General features: G+C 38.9%; 1 protein-coding gene and 1 long non-coding RNA gene across 2 annotated transcripts; both read left to right on the top strand.

Moving 5' to 3' along the window:
- Nucleotides 1-8,782: 8,782 nt before the first annotated feature.
- LOC114909280 (uncharacterized) lies at nt 8,783-9,359 on the top strand. The gene is made up of 2 exons (XR_003797201.1): nt 8,783-8,817; nt 9,204-9,359. It is a non-coding gene; the product is annotated as an uncharacterized LOC114909280 (long non-coding RNA).
- Nucleotides 9,360-13,077: 3,718 nt separating this feature from the next.
- Nucleotides 13,078-16,503, top strand: LOC114909279 (ladderlectin-like). Its single transcript, XM_029247449.1, has 8 exons — nt 13,078-13,093; nt 13,235-13,273; nt 13,536-13,621; nt 13,786-13,821; nt 14,687-14,814; nt 15,408-15,542; nt 15,831-15,939; nt 16,348-16,503. Exons 3-8 carry the CDS (start codon nt 13,546-13,548, stop codon nt 16,413-16,415), a joined length of 552 nt encoding a protein of 183 aa, XP_029103282.1. The 5' UTR covers nt 13,078-13,093; nt 13,235-13,273; nt 13,536-13,545; the 3' UTR covers nt 16,416-16,503.
- Nucleotides 16,504-20,537: the final 4,034 nt, after the last annotated feature.

Below are 20,537 nucleotides of genomic sequence, written 5' to 3'. Positions count from 1 at the left end.
GCGTCCGCCGGGCTCGAGCGCCCCCTAGGAAGTGCACTGTGGAAACGGAAGCCTTATTTCTCTACGCCAAGAAGCAGAAAACTGGTTTTTGTTTGTTGCGGGAGTGCGGTTCCAGTGAACAACGTCGTGTCCTCTTTTTTGGAAACGCGCGATGCTGTTTAGTTTGCAGTCATCCGGAGTGGCTCTTCTTAAAAAGAACTTTGCAGGGGATGTTACACATGATTTAGGCGCGCTTTAGGTCACTTATTTCTGATTATTCAACCAGTTTGTAGTTATTACACAGTTAATAACATGTAATTCCTTTTACATTTTCCAAATGTATCACGTTTTACGTGATACATTTGGAAAATGAGCTTTTGCATTCTTTAGCTAAATACCCCACTGCTTTCTTAAGCATTGGGGGGGGGGGGATTTTAATGCATTTATTCATTTAGCTGACACTTTGTAGAGGTATTTACAGTTATTTACTCATTTATCCAGCTGGGTAATTTTACTGGAGCAATTTTAGGGTAACGTACCTTGCTCAAGCATACTAGAGCTGGAGACTGAACCTGTGAAGGCAGGAGCTCTAACCACTACACTACCAGCTGCTCTAAGCCAATCCACTATAATATATATATATATATATATATATATATATAATACACACACATTTTCAGAACCGCTCGTCCCATACGGGGTCGCGGAACCGGAGCCTAACCCGGTAACACAGGGCGTAAGGCCGGAGGGGGAGGGGACACACCCAGGACGGGACGCCGGTCCGTCGCAAGGCACCTTAAGCGGGACTTGAACCCCAGACCCACCAGAGAGCAGGACTGTGGTCCAACCCACTGCGCCACCGCACTCCCGCTATATATAATATATATATTATATTATATTTATATATACTATAACCTTAGTTTTCTTTATAGATGGCCTCCACGACGTTCTTTTTCATACAATGCTAACCTTAAAATATTCATGGACAAATTTGATATTATTAACATATGGAGAGAGGTACCCTCGAAGTCGATTGTACATGCGGTGCAATAAAGACACCTCTAGACAGTCCCCAATAGACTATTGGCTGGTGTCTTACTGTTTACTCAGTTGTAGAATTGAATAAACAGTTAGACATTTAATTTTTAAATGTTCTTTTCTTTGCTTATTCCCTCTGGCATTGTTGTTCGATGTAATATTTGGATCTGGTTCCGTGTTTTTTTTATGATCCTGACTTTTGCAATTACTGCTTTTTGTCAATAAAGTCTGTTTTGAAAAAAAAGTCAGGTGCTGTATTTTATTTCTTGGAATTTCTGACTGAGGTGCTACTATATAATCCAGTTTATTTTCTTAGCAAAATACTGTATTACCTACATAAGTGTAATTCTCCCATTAACAGATCATAGAGCTATTCATATTACTGCTGCACTTTCTCTAGGACCTATTTACAAATTGCCAAAGGCTTGTATTTGGAAATTAAATAACTCCCTCCTAGAACTATCACAGGTCAAAAAGGAAATTCGTATGTTAATCGACACTTACTGGACAAGAGCTCTGAAACAGAGTTCCTATTGCTGTCATTGGGAGGTATTTAAATTTGAAGTTGGGAAGTTTTTGAGAAAGGTTGGCAGTGATCTCGCTAAGAAGAAGAGAGAGAAAGAGGACAAAGTAGTCTCCCAACTTGCTTCTCTTCCCTGCCAAAAAAAAAACCCTGTCTGTGACGAAAAAAAAAAAGAGTACATGGATTACAGGATGAGTTGGATGATATTTACTGTTTTAAAGATGAAGGAGCTTTTGTCAGATCTAGAAGGCAATGGATGGAAGAGGGGGAGCAAAATTCATCTTACTTCTTCAGGTTAGAAAAAAGTAATTGTAAAAGCTCTGCCATTGAACTGAACATTAATAGCAAAATAACTGACAACCCTGCAAAAATATCTTTGTTTGGTGCTGAATTTTACAGGGATCTTTACAGATCCAGATACTCTGAAGATTCAGCAGCTCTATTCTTGCACTCAGTTAACTATTGCAAAGTTCTTGTGGAAGGTGGCAAGAAGGCTTGTGATGGTGTCGTTACTCTAGAGGAGGTAACCAAATGTATTATGGGCTTGAAGGAAATAAGTCTACTGGTAACGATGGAATCACAGCTGAATTCTATAAAATGTTCTCTGAACAACTTGCTCCCTTCTTGCTCCAAGTTTTCCTTGAAAGTGTAAATAATGGGGCACTTCCACCAACTATGACTCGGGGAATTATTACATTAATCCCTCAACCTAAGAAGGATTTGGCTTCTTTAGAGAACTGGCACCCTATAAATTTGCTCAATAATGATTATAAAATATTTGCCTCCATATTTGCCCTAAGAATCAAAAAGGTATTAGACAGTATTATAGGCAAAACACAAAATGGTTTCATGAGAAAGCGACACATTGCTAATAATATTTGGTTAATATTGGATTGTTTGAACTATAATGAATACATAGATACTGATAGCTGCATACTTTTTTTTAGACTTTTAAACACCTTTGATTCAGTGGAACATAAATTCTTTTTGAAAGCTCTCAAAAAATTTGGCTTCGGCACTTTTTTCTGTAATGCCATCGACACTCTGTACAAGAATGGCAATAACTGTATTAAGCTGTGGTACGTCTCCAAGATTCAGTCTGTCTTGTGGAATTAGATAGGACTGTGCAATCTCCCCATATCTCTGTCTCATTACCTCATAGCTTCTTTCAACCCCCTTGCTGGAAAGTAAGTTCCGGGGGATTTTGATTGTTGGCTAACAAATCCTCATTAGTCAACTGGCAGATGACACTACACTCTTTCTCACGGACTCCTCAAAAACCGGTAGCTATTGCTCTTATTGAAGAATTTGCCTAAGTATTGGGACTCTCTCTCAACCTCCAAAAATGTGAATGAATGGCTATCGAGAATAATACAGACCCCAGTATACGCGGTATTCCCGTGAAAACAGAAGTGACACACATGGGTGTTATAATAATGAAAGATGAAAACATAGTGTCCTATTAATCTAAAACAGGTTATTGAGAAAATGAAAAGAAATTAAACTCCTAGTTACAGAGAGACGTATCATCAAGAGGGAGAACTCTACTGACAAAAGTGGAAGGCTTATCCAGACTAACATACACTGCTCTTTCTCCCCACATTGATAATCCACTAACTAAAACAATTGACACGATGCTTTTCAACTTTATATGGAAGAACAGGACACGTTATGTTAAAAATCTAAAAATCAACATACATGCATGTGAAGGTATGAATTTACTTGACTTTTCAGCGTTGAATAACGCCTTTAAAATAAACTGGTTCAAACATTTCTTTAATACTCCATCCTTTATTTGGAATCTCATCCCTCATTATGTCTTTTCTGAGAGAGCTGGCCTCTGATTTCTCCTAATGTGTAACTATTGTGTTAGTAAAATCCCCATCAAACTGTCAAATTTCCATAAACGAGTGCTCTTAATATGGACACTGGTTTATAAACACAACTTCTCTCCGCATAAATATGTCATGTGGAACAACAGGGATATTCTCTATAAACGCAAGTCTTTGTATTTTGAAAGCTGGGTTAAAACTGACATTTTATTGGTGAAACAGCTCTTTAATTCTAGTGGACAACTAATCCGCTATGATGAATTCATGACTAAATATAAGATAGCTGTTACGCCAAAGGAATTTGGCCGACTTTTTGATGTAATACCTTCAGGTGTCATCATGCTGTTCAGAAACCAACAGCCTTCTTTAACCCCTGCCAGCCCAGACATGGATCCGTGTTCCTCTGCTGTGGGGCAGATCTGTTTCTCAGCCAGTTTTTGCAGAAATAACAGAGCGATCAGGGCTTTCTTTCAAAGGGATATTGTCACAGTCCCATATGTGATCCCGTACTGGAATATATTTACCGATGATATCCCTTGGATAAAGGTGGGGACAGTACCCGTGAAATTCCTTTTGACTGATAAAGTGAGAGAAGTCTCCTATGAATCAATTCACAAAATGTACCCAAGTAAGTGTCTTATCCAAAGACTTAAAGAAAACATTGACACCAGGTGTTTATTTTGTGAAGGTCCTTCAGGAACAGCTCTCCACCTATTTTGATTCTGTCGACAGGTGCAAAAATTCTGGTCGGACCTTCTCAATGCGGTGGAAACCTGATTCTTTTCTAATTTCTCCTTTACTTTTAAACTTGTTTTGCTTGGAATTCACAAGTGTTACAGAGATGATACCATATAGGTACCATATAATTAACCTTCTCTTTTTATTAGCTAAATGTTTTATACATAAGGGTAAATTTAGTAACTCAAAGCCTTTCTTTAAACAGTTTGTAAAAGAAATTAAACATTATTAAAATACCATTCTACTTTCTAAAAACCCAAAGAGCTGTGAGAACTTTGCTGCTGTTGACATCTTACCCCATTTATGATGAATGTGTCTTAATTTACTTTTTCTGAATATTTATACTTTTATATTTCTATCTATCTATGTTCTTTTCTATGCTTATTCCCTCTGGCATTGATGTTTGTTGTAATATTTGGATATGGTTCTGTATTTTTTTATGATCTGGACTTTTGCAATTACTCCTTTTTGTTAATAAAGTCTATTAAAAAAAAAAAGTCTGTTAGTGTGTTTTATTTCTTGGAATTTCTGACTATGAGGTGCTATATAATCCACCTTATTTTAATTATCAAAATATTACCTACATAAGCATACATTTAGCAGTAAAATACCTGTTTTTGTAAAGGTAATTAAACATTGTAATAATACTATTCTAACTTTAAAGACCCCAAAGCTAATAGAACTGAATTTCTCCCACTGACATTTGATGTATTTCTGATTAATACGTTTTTTGTTCCATTTATTATTTATTTTTCTATTCATTTATGTTTACTTTGTCTTTTTTATCTATGAAAATCCCTTTGGCAATGTTCTAATATTATTATATCTGGTTTTCTGTTCCGTACATGATGGGAGTGTTTTGACTGTTGGTTTTTATCAGTTATGTTAAAAAAGTGCAGGGAACAAAAACTCCCAAACTTTGACCAGAATTAGTAAAAAATCCTTTTTTGGCAATACTGTGCTATATTCACCTTGTGACACTCTTTTTAGCAGAACTCTAAACACACGTTTCATCACAAAGCACAATTACATTTATTCAATGCTTTTCCCTAACCCTAACTTACAACTATTTACCACTTGATACAGGTAGATAATGTAGGGTAAGAACAATGCAAAGGGTACAGCTGGGCTTCAAACCTGCAACCAATTTGCCTTAATTTGACTCCAAGTTACATTTAAATGAACTACACATGCTAATACATATAAAATGCAATTTGAGAATAGAAAATAGTTTAAAATATGTAACTGTGCCATTTGTATCAAAATGTTTTTAAGCAGTTGCTAAACGTATGCCTTTATTTCACAGTGTAATACTGCAATGACTGTTTAAAATGAACATGTCCCCCAGCTGCTTGCTGAGCTTATCTGAGGAATAATTTGTAGTAATTAGTTCTTCTGCTGTAACACTCAAGAAAAGCCACTTTAAAGAAGATCAGTTACCCACTAGATAAGCTCTTCCACTTCTGCTTGGTCAAAAACACAGACTGTCTAGCTGTTGGTGGGCCACCACACAAGGATCTTAAGTTGTGATAACATGTCTGGGATAAGTTACCTTGGTGGGAACTGGTCAAAGCTGATAAAGAAAGAACTTCCCATTTTCTGTGCAATAAAAGTATAAAAAGCCATGTTATATCCATGTGCAGAAAGAGAAAGGAAGACACTCTCTTTCCTGGTGAGTGTTCCATCATCATTATTATACACTCAAGGCTTAGTGTGAATGGTTTGTTTAAAGCGTTATAGTCCGTTAAAGGTTTCAGTCAATCATTTCATTTTTGTATAAATACATATGATTCATCACGTCTTTCAATGTCAGGTTTGTCAAGTGTGAAGTTTACTGAAGAATTTCTTCCAGGTAAGAACTATAAAATAACACAAGAAATGTGAGGGTAAGTTTGAATGTGGGAGATGAGGCCATAAAGACATGAAAAGGAGGAAATATACAGGTTGATACAGATGTGTTAGGGTAATGTGTTGTGATAATGTAGGTGTGATAGAGACACAAAAGCAAAAAAAGCAAAATGGAAAGGACAGGTGGTTTAACATGCCTCCAGAAGAAGTCTTCTGCACATACCAATGTGTCCAGCTCTGTGTGTGTGTCCTCTCGTCCCCCGGCAGGAAACCCACCATGGGGCTGCTCAACGTCTCCATCCTGCTCTTCTTTGGTCTCGCTGTCAGCGGAGCTTTCGAGGATGAGCAGCAACGTGAGCAACTGCAGAGGAAGCTCCGATTAACACACTTCTGCCCTTTTCTCTGCTTTGTGTTTGCCACATGTGTTACTGAAAACTGTTATACATGCTATGGAACTATATGAAAAGTAAACGCTCATTTACAGTATCACATCTTCTTTCGTTCTTTCTCGTTTCAGTCCTTGAGAATGGAACGAGCCTTGTCCTTCCTGAAGGTTAGTGATTCAGATGATGATAACTTTTCTTTCTATTTGTCATTGCCTTTTATTATTATTTTTTAATTATATTGCATATTAGGCAATTAAATGAAATTATGTGCTCAATTATTGGCATTGCCTTCAATTTCAGTTTTCAAGAATGTGGAAATAATTCTCTTTCCTTAATGTTAGTGGTTTATTAAACATCCTAAATATCAATATCTACAAATAATTACTTTGCATCACTCTTTCTAATAGGTGAAAAGACATAGAACAAGAAATAAATCTTTGTATATACCTTTAGTTAAAGAATAGGTTTCTCTCTTAATGAATCACTTAATACATGTACAGTATATAAATAAAAAATACCATAAACCTAAAAAGTGAATTTAATGACCAATGACATCTGTTTAATATAATGTTCCATCTCTTTTTGAGCAGTCATTACAATATGTTTCAGTGTTGTTTCCTGGTTTTACCTTTTACTTTCAAAAGTATTTACTTTTGATCCAGCATTATAGATAGATTTATTTTAAACAGCAGAATAATATTTATTAGCATGTTTTTCTTTGCCCAGTGCTAAAATAATTTCCAATTTTTCAATCAAGAAGTAAAGATATTTCCAGTATTTTAGTCTCAAATAGGGGGCGCGGTGGCGCAGTGGGTTGGACCACGGTCCTGCTCTCCGGTGGGTCTGGGGTTCGAGTCCCGCTTGGGGTGCCTTGCGACGGACTGGCGTCCCGTCCTGGGTGTGTCCCCTCCCCCTCCGGCCTTACGCCCTGTGTTGCCGGGTAGGCTCCGGTTCCCCGTGACCCCGTATGGGACAAGCGGTTCTGGAAATGTGTGTGTGTGTGTAGTCTCAAATAGAGGGGTGCGGTGGCGCAGTGGGTTGGACCGGGTCCTGCTTTCCGGTGGGTCTGGGGTTCGAGTTCCACTTGGGGTGCCTTGCGACGGACTGGCGTCCTGTCCTGGGTGTCCCCCCTCCCCCTCCGGCCTTGCGCCCTGTGTTGCCGGGTAGGCTCCGGTTCCCCGCGACCCCGTATGGGGCAAGCGGTTCAGAAAATGTGTGTGTGTGTGTGTGTGTGTGGTACCAAATATTAACGTCAAACAGATACAAAACCTTGACAAAAGAATATGCATGTTCACACCATACACTTAACAATAACTTATGAGTTATACCCTAAACTGGTTAACGGTATTTATGACATTCCTAAAAGCTCTTATTGTTAATGGTTATGCAATATCATTTAAATACAGTAAATACTGATTTGTTCGATTATTCCTCTTGTGCTCTATCCTCATTGAAGGGGTGATTTGTCTAAGATGGTTTTACCCTACATAGCCCCTGCAGAGTCCCCAGAAGAACCAATGGACGAAAACTCTACAGGTGGATGTCCGAGGCCCTGGTGCCAGTATGGAGGTCGTTGCTTCGTTTTTGTGAACCACAACCTAAGATGGGTGGATGCACAGGTATATTTAATTATTAGGAATTATTGTATATTTAACTGTGTGTTTAAGAAGAAAGAATGACTGATGGAATCGCCTTTATTCTTGCCCAGGTAAACTGTTATATATTGTTTATGGCACTTGTCTGTTATGCAAAGACAAAAATTTAGTATAATAGAAAAAATTTTTGATTTAAAGGAACACATGAACTTGCGCACAATAAATATTTACCATTAGTATCATTCATACAAGTAATTAGCAAGTTTTTAAAAAATACACACGTTATCCAACCACATTTATATGAACCCAGGATGTCCAACACATACAAATCTTAGTTACTGTGTTTTCCACACAGCGATACTGCATCCACTATGGAGCATCTTTGGCCTCCATACACAATGCTTATGAAGACAGATTTGTGCGGCGTATCACCAGGAGGGGATGCAGAGGCTTCAGAACGGCCTGGGTTGGGGGCACTGATGCCGTCAGGGTAACTTTTCCTATTTATTTCACTACAATTTATTAATTATTATTCTGATTTTGAATGTTTATTGTGCTTTCCAGGATGTAAAGTAAAACCTGGAAATGTAACAATTATGAATAAATGAATACTGTACAATGCTCATTTTAAAGCTGATTTGAATGGTACCCAGTGAATTTCGCTTTCGCATTATAAAAGCAAAAAAGAACATTTCGCTGCGAAGCCCAGATCAGCAGAGAACAAAAATAAAATGCAAGAGCGTAATGATATGTGACTCTGGACCTTCTGACGTTACAGAAGGGCGCTTGGCTCTGGATCGACTCCACATCCTTTAACTACACAAGGTGGAACCCAGGAAAACCAAATAACGAGAACTGTCTTTCCATCAATTTTGGAGGTATTTTTTCTTCATTACATAACCATTTGTTGTATATATGTGATTTTAAAATGCAGTCAGTTAAATTTAGATTTCCAGTAGCCTGCGCAACTCCATTAGAGTCCTTGTAGTAGTAATAATAATAATAGCTATTATTAATTTGGGGCCTATTAACTTTGACACTGTTTTGTTATTGTTGGCTAAATGTCCCATTACAACGGTAATTCAGTATGATTATGACAGTTACATTAAAATTTAATAATAATAACAACAACACAGAAATAAACTGCTACAAAGTCTGAAACTACAAGCAAGGAAGCAAGTTTTATCTGAAAAACAGATTTCAGCAACTTCAGTTTTTCATTTTACTCCAAACATTTTTAAGAGTCGTGTCCTTCTTTTTGCAGCTCATAGAGGATGGAATGATCTGCACTGTGAGAAAGCGCTGCCTTTCGTCTGTGCCAGGCGCATTTAAAATCTCATCCCCCCACGCCCACTCCCGCAAAGCAAGTCTTCCTGTCCACGAAGTGAGAGATGCGCTCGCTCCGGACATCGTTGCCCAGTGACCCGAAACCCAATGACCCGACGTAGAGCCTCAGAGTCTGCTGGTCTTTCCACTCCACCTAAATGTGCCATCTCAGTGATTTGACCCCAATGGCAAGACACCCCACCTGGTCTTTCAGGGGTACATCGGATGTTCATTACAAAGGCTGTTAAGGACAGGGATCGGTCACTCCTGCTGTAAACCTTCACCTTTAATAAATGCTTCTGCTGTTACATCAGTCTTATTGTCCAGAGTTATTACTGCACTAGACCCTACATGGTTATGTGCTGGGTATCCGAAACGGGGCTTGGCTAAGGTGCCCTTCCATTGAACACACGGTGTATCTGTACCTGGAAAGCTCTAGTAGAAAACAATACTGGCATCAACCTCTCAAGCAGCACAGGGTTCGAAATAGTCAGGGATTCTCGGTCACCGACTCACTCGGAGCGTCTCCACTCTGCACATGACATCATTCCATACATATGCTTCAAACATCCTTTTTACATCATTTTGTTCCTCTTAGCACACAGCTCTTCATCTATACCTGTGCTATGATGATGGGTTTAGGGAGGAGTAGCGACATCACTCCTTTCTCCCTGCTTGTGACCTTTACGTGACACATCCAGCGCAGCATCCACGGCGTCTGCAGGAAACGTGTGAGCCACACGTGGTGAATATTGCTGTGCAACACCAGCTGACGTTGCTAACTCAATCAAATTACCGCTCTCAATATAATTTTTAAATTTCATTGTTCCTATCAAGAGTGTGACATTATAGACTTCAGCTTACTAAGGCTTCATAAAATGCTGTACTTCATCATTGTTGAAAATGATGACAATATATAATCACCAAAATAATGTGTCTGTAACGGCAGCACTCGCACCAGTAGCCATACATATATGTGTGTGGGGGTGTGTGTGTACATACACATATATTGTCACACTCCCAGACCTAACAACCGCACCTGCGCCCCATTCCCTGCCACTGGACTAAACGACCACACCTGCACCTCATTGGAGCAGTGAGATATAAAAGGAGCCATGCCAAATCACTGGGTTGTAGAACTTTGTACTTTCTCACCACTCTTGCTTGATAGCCTCTATGCATGTGGCTGACTGCCTTTTTCCTGGACTTCCTTGTCCCCTTATTGGTTCTGGTTCTTGAGATTCCCAGTTGCCAAACTCCTGCCTAGCTTACTGGATTCTAATTCTTGTCTCATCCTTATATCTGGATGATGTAAGCACCTTGGAAGATCCCCTGTCTTTCCCTGACCTTGATTTTGGATTACCCCCTTGTTTGTTCTAGGAAGTAAACATCCCTGTGATTGGGTCTACAATCTCATTTTTGGTCTCTAGTCTGAGCTCCTTAACAGAAGGTTCTGCCTCATGAGGGACCCAACGGAAACTGAGCGTCTGCAAGCTACTGTGTCTTCGCAGGAGAAGCAGCTCAGTGCACAGGACCAGACCCTGCGCCAGATTTTGGAGACTCTCTGGGGACTGGTGCAGGTACTCCAGCCGCGACAAGTCACTGAGGCAGCTGAAACCACCACTGCACCCACCAAGAGCGCTGCAGGTCGGCCCACGTCGGCCCTAGGATTGTGTCACAGATCTCCTACCGGGCACCACTCCCCTCAGGGACGCGTGTACCTGTTATTAATTCCCGAACAAAAGCCCATACAGGAGTACACGAAAGAAGCATTGGTGTCAGGGATTATTAAGTCATCGACATCACCGGCCTCTGGGGGCTTCTTTTTTGTGGAGAAAGAGAGAGGGCTCTGACCTTTTATAGACTACCGAGGTCTCGACACGATCACTGTAAAATATCTGCATCCCTTGCCCCTCATCATGGCTGCCCTAGAGCAGATAACTGGAGCCCAGGTATTTACTAAATTGCTTCTGCATAGTGCCTATAATCTTATTTGTATCCGTGAACGTGACGAGTGGAAGACTGCGTTCAGCACCTCTGGGTCACTATGAATACACAGTGATGCCGTTTGGTTTGTCCAATGCGCCTTCCCTATTCCAGGCCTTCATCACCATGTGCTGGGGGACATGGTAAACCAATGGGTCCTGGTATACCTAGATGACATTGGTGTATTCTCGCACTATGGAGCAGCATGTTTGGATAGTACAACAGGTCTTGCCCAGATTACTTCCTAATCGCCTTTTTGTCAAGGGAGAAAACTGTCTATTCCACTAGCCCCAGATCGCCTTTCTTGGTTCCAAGTGAGCACAGACAGGGTAGCCATGGATCTGAAAAGCCCAAGCCATGTTGGGGTGGCCCTGACCCACCTCAGTAAAAGCTTTACAGCGCTTCCTGGGTTTTGCAAATTTCTACTGCTGGTTCATCCGGGGCTTCAGCACGGTAGCCGCACCCCTGACGGCCCTTCTCCGAGGAAAGGGGACCCATCTCAGGTGGACCGCAAAGGCAATGGAGGTTGTCAAAACCCTGAAGGAGAGGTTTACATCAGGACTGATCCTCCGTCACCCGGGTCCTACGCTCCCATTTGTGGTGGAAGTGGACGCCTTGGAGGCAGGAGTCGGAGCAGTCCTTTCCCAACGACAGGGGGACCCCTTTGAAATTGCACCCTTGTGCGTGTTTTTCGCAGATACTATCCCCCCCGTGGAACTTAATTATGACATTGGGGATAGGGAACTGTTTGCCATCAAGATGGCACTTGAGGAATGGAAAGGAACTGGTTAGAGGGGACCGTGCATTCATTCCTGGTTCTCACAGATCATCACAACCCTCATTATTTGCAGATAGCCCAATGCCTTGAATCCCTGCCGGGTGTGATGGGAATTCTTCACACTGTTCCGGTTCACCGTGTCCTACAGACCGGGTACAAAAAACACTAAGGCTGTTTTTAAGCATTAGAAAAGTAACTTTTCTACTCTTTTATAGTATTTGTACCGTATTGCCCAAAAGACATTTCAGCTGTCACTACACAAGGACCTGGAGCTCTGATAGTATTTTCCACAAAGGGTTTATTCAGTGCAGAGGGTGATTCTGTCAATGCCCAACACATAAAAACTGCCTCCCCCCCAAATGTATATAAACTCTCACCCAAATGAACAGCAAGAAGAAAGCAGACATTCCTTTTACCTTGTGTCTCTGTTTAGCATTGCTACTCGTTACTGCTGTCATTAGGAAGTTTCAATCTTTATATTTTTGTTTTTATCCCAATATTTTCTACAAGTATAAACAAGAATAGTGGAAAAAAATGAAACATTTTGCTGATTTTGAGATGATAAGGATTTCCACATGAAGGAAAAATGCACAGCTGAACTAGTCATGTGTGTTCAGAGTGTGATAATGTCTCATACACTAACAGTGAGGGCCAGGGTTTGACAGTAATTGTATACATTGAGTTCACCCTGAGGAAGAAAGAGAAAGCAAGAAAAACACCAGAAAGGACAGGGGTTTGACATCACTCTAGGAAAATTCTTCTGCATATACCAGTAGTAATTAGTTCTTCTGCTGTAACACTAAGAAAAGCCACTTTAAAGAAGATCAGTTACCCACTAGATAAGCTCTTCCACTTCTGCTTGGTCAAAAACACAGACTGTCTAGCTGTTGGTGGGCCACCACACAAGGATCTTAAGTTGTGATAACATGTCTGGGATAAGTTACCTTGGTGGGAACTGGTCAAAGCTGATAAAGAAAGAACTTCCCATTTTCTGTGCAATAAAAGTATAAAAAGCCATGTTATATCCATGTGCAGAAAGAGAAAGGAAGACACTGTCTTTCCTGGTGAGTGTTCCATCATTATTATTATACACTCAAGGCTTAGTGTGAATGGTTTGTTTAAAGCGTTATAGTCCGTTAAAGGTTTCAGTCAATCATTTCATTTTTGTATAAATACATATGATTCATCACGTCTTTCAATGTCAGGTTTGTCAAGTGTGAAGTTTACTGAAGAATTTCTTCCAGGTAAGAACTATAAAATAACACAAGAAATGTGAAGGTAAGTTTGAATGTGGGAGATGAGGCCATAAAGACATGAAAAGGAGGAAATATACAGGTTGATACAGATGTGTTAGGGTAATGTGTTGTGATAATGTAGGTGTGATAGAGACACAAAAGCAAAAAAAGCAAAATGGAAAGGACAGGTGGTTTAACATGCCTCCAGAAGAAGTCTTCTGCACATACCAATGTGTCCAGCTCTGTGTGTGTGTCCTCTCGTCCCCGGCAGGAAACCCACCATGGGGCTGCTCAACGTCTCCATCCTGCTCTTCTTTGGTCTCGCTGTCAGCGGAGCTTTCGAGGATGAGCAGCAACGTGAGCAACTGCAGAGGAAGCTCCGATTAACACACTTCTGCCCTTTTCTCTGCTTTGTGTTTGCCACATGTGTTACTGAAAACTGTTATACATGCTATGGAACTATATGAAAAGTAAACGCTCATTTACAGTATCACATCTTCTTTCGTTCTTTCTCGTTTCAGTCCTTGAGAATGGAACGAGCCTTGTCCTTCCTGAAGGTTAGTGATTCAGATAACTTTTCTTTCTATTTGTCATTGCCTTTTATTATTATTTTTTTAATAATATTACATATTAGGCAATTAAATGAAATTATGTGCTCAATTATTGGCATTGCCTTCAATTTCAGTTTTCAAGAATGTGGAAATAATTCTCTTTCCTTAATGTTAGTGGTTTATTAAACATCCTAAATATCAATATCTACAAATAATTACTTTGCATCACTCTTTCTAATAGGTGAAAAGACATAGAACAAGAAATAAATCTTTGTATATACCTTTAGTTAAAGAATAGGTTTCTCTCTTAATGAATCACTTAATACATGTACAGTATATAAATAAAAAATACCATAAACCTAAAAAGTGAATTTAATGACCAATGACATCTGTTTAATATAATGTTCCATCTCTTTTTGAGCAGTCATTACAATATGTTTCAGTGTTGTTTCCTGGTTTTACCTTTTACTTTCAAAAGTATTTACTTTTGATCCAGCATTATAGATAGATTTATTTTAAACAGCAGAATAATATTTATTAGCATGTTTTTCTTTACCCAGTGCTAAAATAATTTCCAATTTTTCAATCAAGAAGTAAAGATATTTCCAGTATTTTAGTATCAAATATTAATGTCAAACAGATACAAAACCTTGACAAAAGAATATGCATGTTCACACCATACACTTAACAATAACTTATGAGTTATACCCTAAACTGGTTAACGGTATTTATGACATTCCTAAAAGCTCTTATTGTTAATGGTTATGCAATATCATTTAAATACAGTAAATACTGATTTGTTCGATTATTCCTTTTGTGCTCTATCCTCATTGAAGGGGTGATTTGTCTAAGATGGTTTTACCCTACATAGCCCCTGCAGAGTCCCCAGAAGAACCAATGGACGAAAACTCTACAGGTGGATGTCCGAGGCCCTGGCGCCAGTATGGAAGTCGTTGCTTCGTTTTTGTGAACCACAACCTAAGATGGGTGGATGCACAGGTAAAATGAATGTGGACAAACACATATTCACCACTGATCCACTGGAATTATTGTATATTTAACGGTGTGTTTAAAAAGAAAGAGGATGACCGATACAATAGCCTTTATTCTTGCTCAGTTAGACTGTTATATATTGCTTATGGTACTTGTATGTTACGTAAAGACAAACATTTTGTGTTATAGAAAAAATTTTGAGTTGAGGGAACATGTTAACTGCGGACAAGACAGGACTTTTATGAACTGGAAAGGAAATTCACATTGTAGATGTGGATATTTAATGATTTCAGTGTTTTACCTGCTTTCAAGAATTTGTAATATTATTCTGAGTTATGTGATAACACTGCAAAAGTTCGTTTGTATTTTAAATATGTGGACACTTTAATACAGAATTTTAAATGTGCTCCAGGCTTTTGCAGTTTAACCTTTTCCAGGTGTTTCAGCACTGAACTTGCCCATAATAAATATTTACCATGGGTATCATTCATACAAGTAATTAGCAAGTTTTTAAAAATTACTCACATTATCCAACCATATTTATATGAACCCAGGATTTCCAGCACATACAAATCTTAGTTACTGTGTTTTCCACACAGCGATACTGCATCCACTATGGAGCATCTTTGGCCTCCATACACAATGTTTATGAAGACAGATTTGTGCAACATATCACCAGGAGTGGACGGAGAGGCTTCATAACGGCCTGGGTTGGGGGCACTGATGCCGTCAGGGTAACTTTTCCTATTTATTTCACTACAATTTATGAATTATTATTCTGATTTTGAATGTTTATTGTGCTTTCCAGCATGTAAAGTAAAACCTGGAAATGTAACAATTATGAATAAATGAATACTGTACAATGCTCATTTTAAAGCTGATTTGAATGGTACCCAGTGAATTTCGTTTTCGCATTATAAAAGCAAAAAAGAACATTTCGCTGCGAAGCCCAGATCAGCAGAGAACAAAAACAAAATGCAAGAGCGTAATGATATGTGACTCTGGACCTTCTGACGTTACAGGAGGGCGCTTGGCTCTGGATCGACTCCACATCCTTTAACTACACAAGGTGGAACCCAGGAGAACCCAATAATTATGGAAATGAGAACTGTCTTTCGATCAATTCTGGGGGTATTTTTTTCTTCATTACATAACCATTTGTTGTATATATGTGATTTTAAAATGCAGTCAGTTAAATTTAGATTTCCAGTAGCCTGCGCAACTCCATTAGAGTCCTTGTAGTAGTAATAATAATAATAATAATAATAATAATAATAATAATAACTATTATTAATTTGGGGCCTATTAACTTTGACACTGTTTTGTTATTGTTGGCTAAATGTCCCATTACAACGGTAATTCAGTACAATTATGACAGTTACATTAAAATCTAATAATAACAACAACACAGAAATAAACTGCTACAAAGTCTGAAACTACAAGCAAAGAAGCAAGTTTTATCTGAAAAACAGATTTCAGCAACTTCAGTTTTTCATTTTACTCCAAACATTTTTAAGAGTCGTGTCCTTCTTTTTGCAGCTCACAGAGGATGGAATGATCTGCACTGTGAGAAAGCGCTGCCTTTCGTCTGTGCCAGGCGCATTTAAAATCTCATCCCCCCACGCCCACTCCCGCAAAGCAAGTCTTCCTGTCCACGAAGTGAGAGATGCGCTCGCTCCGGACATCGTTGCCCAGTGACCCGAAACCCAATGACCCGACGTAGAGCCTCAGAGTCTGCTGGTCTTTCCACTCCACCTAAATGTGCCATCTCAGTGATTTGACCCCAATGGCAAGACATCCCACCTGGTCTTTCAGGGGTACATCGGATGTTCATTACAAAGGCTGTTAAGGACAGGAATCGGTCACTCCTGCTGTAAACCTTCACCTTTAATAAATGCTTCTGCTGTTACATCAGTCTTATTGTCCAGAGTTATTACTGCACTAGACCCTACATGGTTATGTGCTGGGTATCCGAAACGGGGCTTGGCTAAGGTGCCCTTCCATTGAACACACGGTGTATCTGTACCTGGAAAGCTCTAGTAGAAAACAATACTGGCATCAACCTCTCAAGCAGCACAGGGTTCGAAATAGTCAGGGATTCTCGGTCACCGACTCACTCGGAGCGTCTCCACTCTGCACATGACATCATTCCATACATACGCTTCAAACATCCTTTTTACATCATTTTGTTCCTCTTAGCACACAGCTCTTCATCTATACCTATGCTATGATGATGGCTTTAGGGAGGAGTAGCGACATCACTCCTTTCTCCCTGCTTGCGACCTTTACGTGACACATCCAGCGCAGCATCCACGGCGTCTGCAGGAAACGTGTAAGCCACACGTGGTGAATATTGCTGTGCAACACCAGCTGACGTTGCTAACTCAATCAAATTACCGCTCTCAATATAATTTTTAAATTTCATTGTTCCTATCAAGAGTGTGACGTTAGAACAATCGCTGAAATAATGTGTTTGTAAGGCCGGCACTCACACTAGTAGCTGTGCATATATGTGTGTGGGTGTGTGTGTATATAAATAAAAATATAAATAAATATATGTATAATATTTATAAATATATATTATATATGTTTTTTTACTTATGAATCTCTTTATCTATGTATATTTATACACACACACACACATTGCATTCACATTTATTTATTTATTTAGCAGACGCTTTACTCCAAAGCGACTTCCAATGGACTCTATGTAGTGTTACCAGTTCACACACCTTATTCACCGTGGTGACTTACACTGCTAGATACACTACGTACAATGGGTCACTCATCCATCCATCAGTGGAACACACACTCTCTCTGTGTCACATACATTACAAACAAACATACAGTATATATGTGCAAAATTTTTGACATGGCTATAAGAATCATAGCATCTGAGTATAAGCAACCTTTTTCACCCTGTTGTTACTATAGTTTGTTACTGATGATTATACAGTATCTCATATACATTTCTGACCAGGTCGTATCAGGCGTCTGGCTTTTGCCACCTTGTGACATTCGTACCGCTGATTTCAGTGTGTTACACAGAGCCTCTCTAGTCGCTGACACCTTCGATCCTGATTTCAACAGCCCCTCTGGGAACGCAGGGAGGGTGAGTGCTACGTGCTGACAAGACCTTATCGTACCTGGTTTCGTGGCTTTCCGTACCCAGACATGACATAGTCGACCACTGATCTTGTGCATACTGAAAAAAACAGAGACCTCACAAATACGAATGAGTCACTTTTATTATCTTCATGCCACCAGCAACATATCAAGCACTTCATTTTCATTTCATTTTTAAATATTTTATACATTTTATAACCGGCCAGACCAGTGGCTACTTTAATTTTTTCCCTTCTCACCAAGCTCAGTATGACATTTATATTTAATTATTTAATATTGTAAGTTGCTTTGGAGAGAAATTATACAGCTGGGTAATAGACTGTGTACATTCATCCGTTATCAGTAACTGCTTTTCCAAGTCAGAGTTGTGGCAGAACACCCTGCTGTATAATAAATTAATAAATGACTGTGATTCAATTTACTGATGTGCAAAATAAACAATGTCACCTTCGATAAATGATCAACAACTTCTTTTTCTTCTTCTTCTTCTTCTTCTTATTATTATTATTATTATTATTATTATACATTTATGTTCACTTGTTACAAACGTTTTTTAAAGAATACCGTCCTCGGGACAGAGGAGAAGGGAAGACCGAAGGAATAAAACTGGGGCCGTGTTGCTCCGAGTGGTCGGAGGGCTGAGGGTCATATCTTTATTGAAAAATCGGTTTCAACAATCAAGGCCATTGATGGAAAAATCACACAAACCTCTAGAATAATGATGTTTAATTACTACGACTTAAATAAAGACCAGATCACATTTTAGGAGCCATTCTTGCAGGAGTGCAGATAATTCCAAAGGTCTCAAACATTTTGTCAGCGCTGTCTGAAATATAAAGGAATTTCTGTACTTATGTTACTTTATTTTTTCAAGTGATTAGAACATCTGTGCATCTATTTCAAGGCGTTATACTGTCATCACAGATCTGTAATATTAATAACATTAAAAATAATACGATATGTGATCTGCTCACTGGATTACTGTGTAGTAACTAAGTCGTCTATTTTCTTTCAAGCATTAGAAAAGCAACTTTCCTACTCTTTTATAGTATTTGTACCGTATTGCCAAAAAGACGTTTCAACTATCACTGTACAAGGACCTGGAGCTCTGATAGCATCTTCCACAAAGGGTTTATTCAATGCAGAGGGTGATTCTGTCAACGCCCAACACATAAAAACTGCCTCCCCCCCCAAATGTATATAAACTCTCACCCAAATGAACAGCAAGAGGAAAGCAGACATTCCTTTTACCTTGTGTCTCTGTTTAGCATTGCTACTCATTACTGCTGTCATTAAAAACTGTTTTAATCTTTTCATTTTTGTTATGTTTATGCTAATATTTATTAATATTTATATTTATTGCAAAGCTTACTCAAAGGTTTTCTTCAGGTATAAAGAATATCGTAAAAAATGAAACATTTTGCTGATTTTGAGATGGTAAGGATTGTTTCCACATGAAGGAAAAATGCACAGCTGAAATAGTCATGTGTGTTCAGAGTGCACATTCAGTTGACCCTAAGAAAGGAAAAGAAAGAAAGAAAAATACCAGAAAGGACAGGGGGCTTAACATCCCTCCAGAAGAAGTCTTCTGCACATACCAATGTGTCCAGCTCTGTGTGTGTGTCCTCTCGTCCCCCGGCAGGAAACCCACCATGGGGCTGCTCAACGTCTCCATCCTGCTCTTCTTTGGTCTCGCTGTCAGCGGAGCTTTCGAGGATGAGCAGCAATGTGAGCAACTGCAGAGGAAGCTCTGATTAACACACTTCTGCCCTTTTCTCTGCTTTGTGTTTGCCACATGTGTTATTAAAAACTGTTATACATACTACGGAACTATATGAAAAGTAAATGTTCATTTATCACATCTTATTTCTTTCCCATTTCAGTCCTTGAGAATGGAACGAGCCTTGTCCTTCCTGAACGTTAGTGATTCAGATGATACATAAACTTTCAGGAAATTCTGACTGGCATTTTTGTGCCTTTCCTTAATTTTTTTCATTATATTTTCATAATTATCACATATTATGCAATTAAATTAAAATTAACTTAAATTGTTTGCTCAGTACTCATTGCCTTAACATAATCGTTGCCATAAATTTCAGATTTAAAGGATGGAGAAGGGATTTTCGCTCCTCAGTCTTAGTTGTTCATTTCCTATCCTAAATATCAATATCTATAAATAATTATTATTACTTTTCATCATGCTTACTAACAGGCAAAAATATATGGAGTAATAAATAAATCTGGGTGCTTATATCATTTATTAAAGGGGTTTCTCTGTGAGTGACTTACTTAAAAAGCATATAAATAAAATGGAAAAAAAAACGATAAACGTAAGAATTTATCTTAATGACCTCATTATGTTTCACTGTTGTTTTTTGCTTTTACTTTTTGCTTCATAAACCGGAGTTAAATATGGTAACCTTTTGCCATTGTGTCATGTATGTGCACGCATTTGAATTTTCTGTATACTGTTACTGCCTGTTTTGTTGTGACTCAATTCTGTTCAGTTGTTAAATAATTGGATATAAGACTTCAATAGCCTGTTTTATAAAGCTAAATAAAGAAATAATAGGAAAAATAAAGTTACATTGGCTAATCATATT

Source organism: Scleropages formosus, chromosome 21, assembly GCF_900964775.1.
Source record: "Scleropages formosus chromosome 21, fSclFor1.1, whole genome shotgun sequence".
In the NCBI taxonomy this organism is placed as follows: domain Eukaryota; kingdom Metazoa; phylum Chordata; class Actinopteri; order Osteoglossiformes; family Osteoglossidae; genus Scleropages; species Scleropages formosus.
The sequence above is the reverse complement of the archived record's forward strand: the minus strand, read 5'-3'. Positions and strand labels throughout refer to the sequence as shown.

Excerpts from the sequence above, each read along its gene's own strand:
- LOC114909279 (XM_029247449.1), top strand. The coding sequence starts at position 13,546 with ATGGGGCTGCTCAACGTCTCCATCCTGCTCTTCTTTGGTCTCGCTGTC. Across the intron at positions 13,622-13,785 it reads TTTCGAGGATGAGCAGCAAC|TCCTTGAGAATGGAACGAGC; the intron begins GTGAGCAACTGC and ends TTCTCGTTTCAG. Across the intron at positions 15,940-16,347 it reads TCTTTCGATCAATTCTGGGG|CTCACAGAGGATGGAATGAT; the intron begins GTATTTTTTTCT and ends TTCTTTTTGCAG.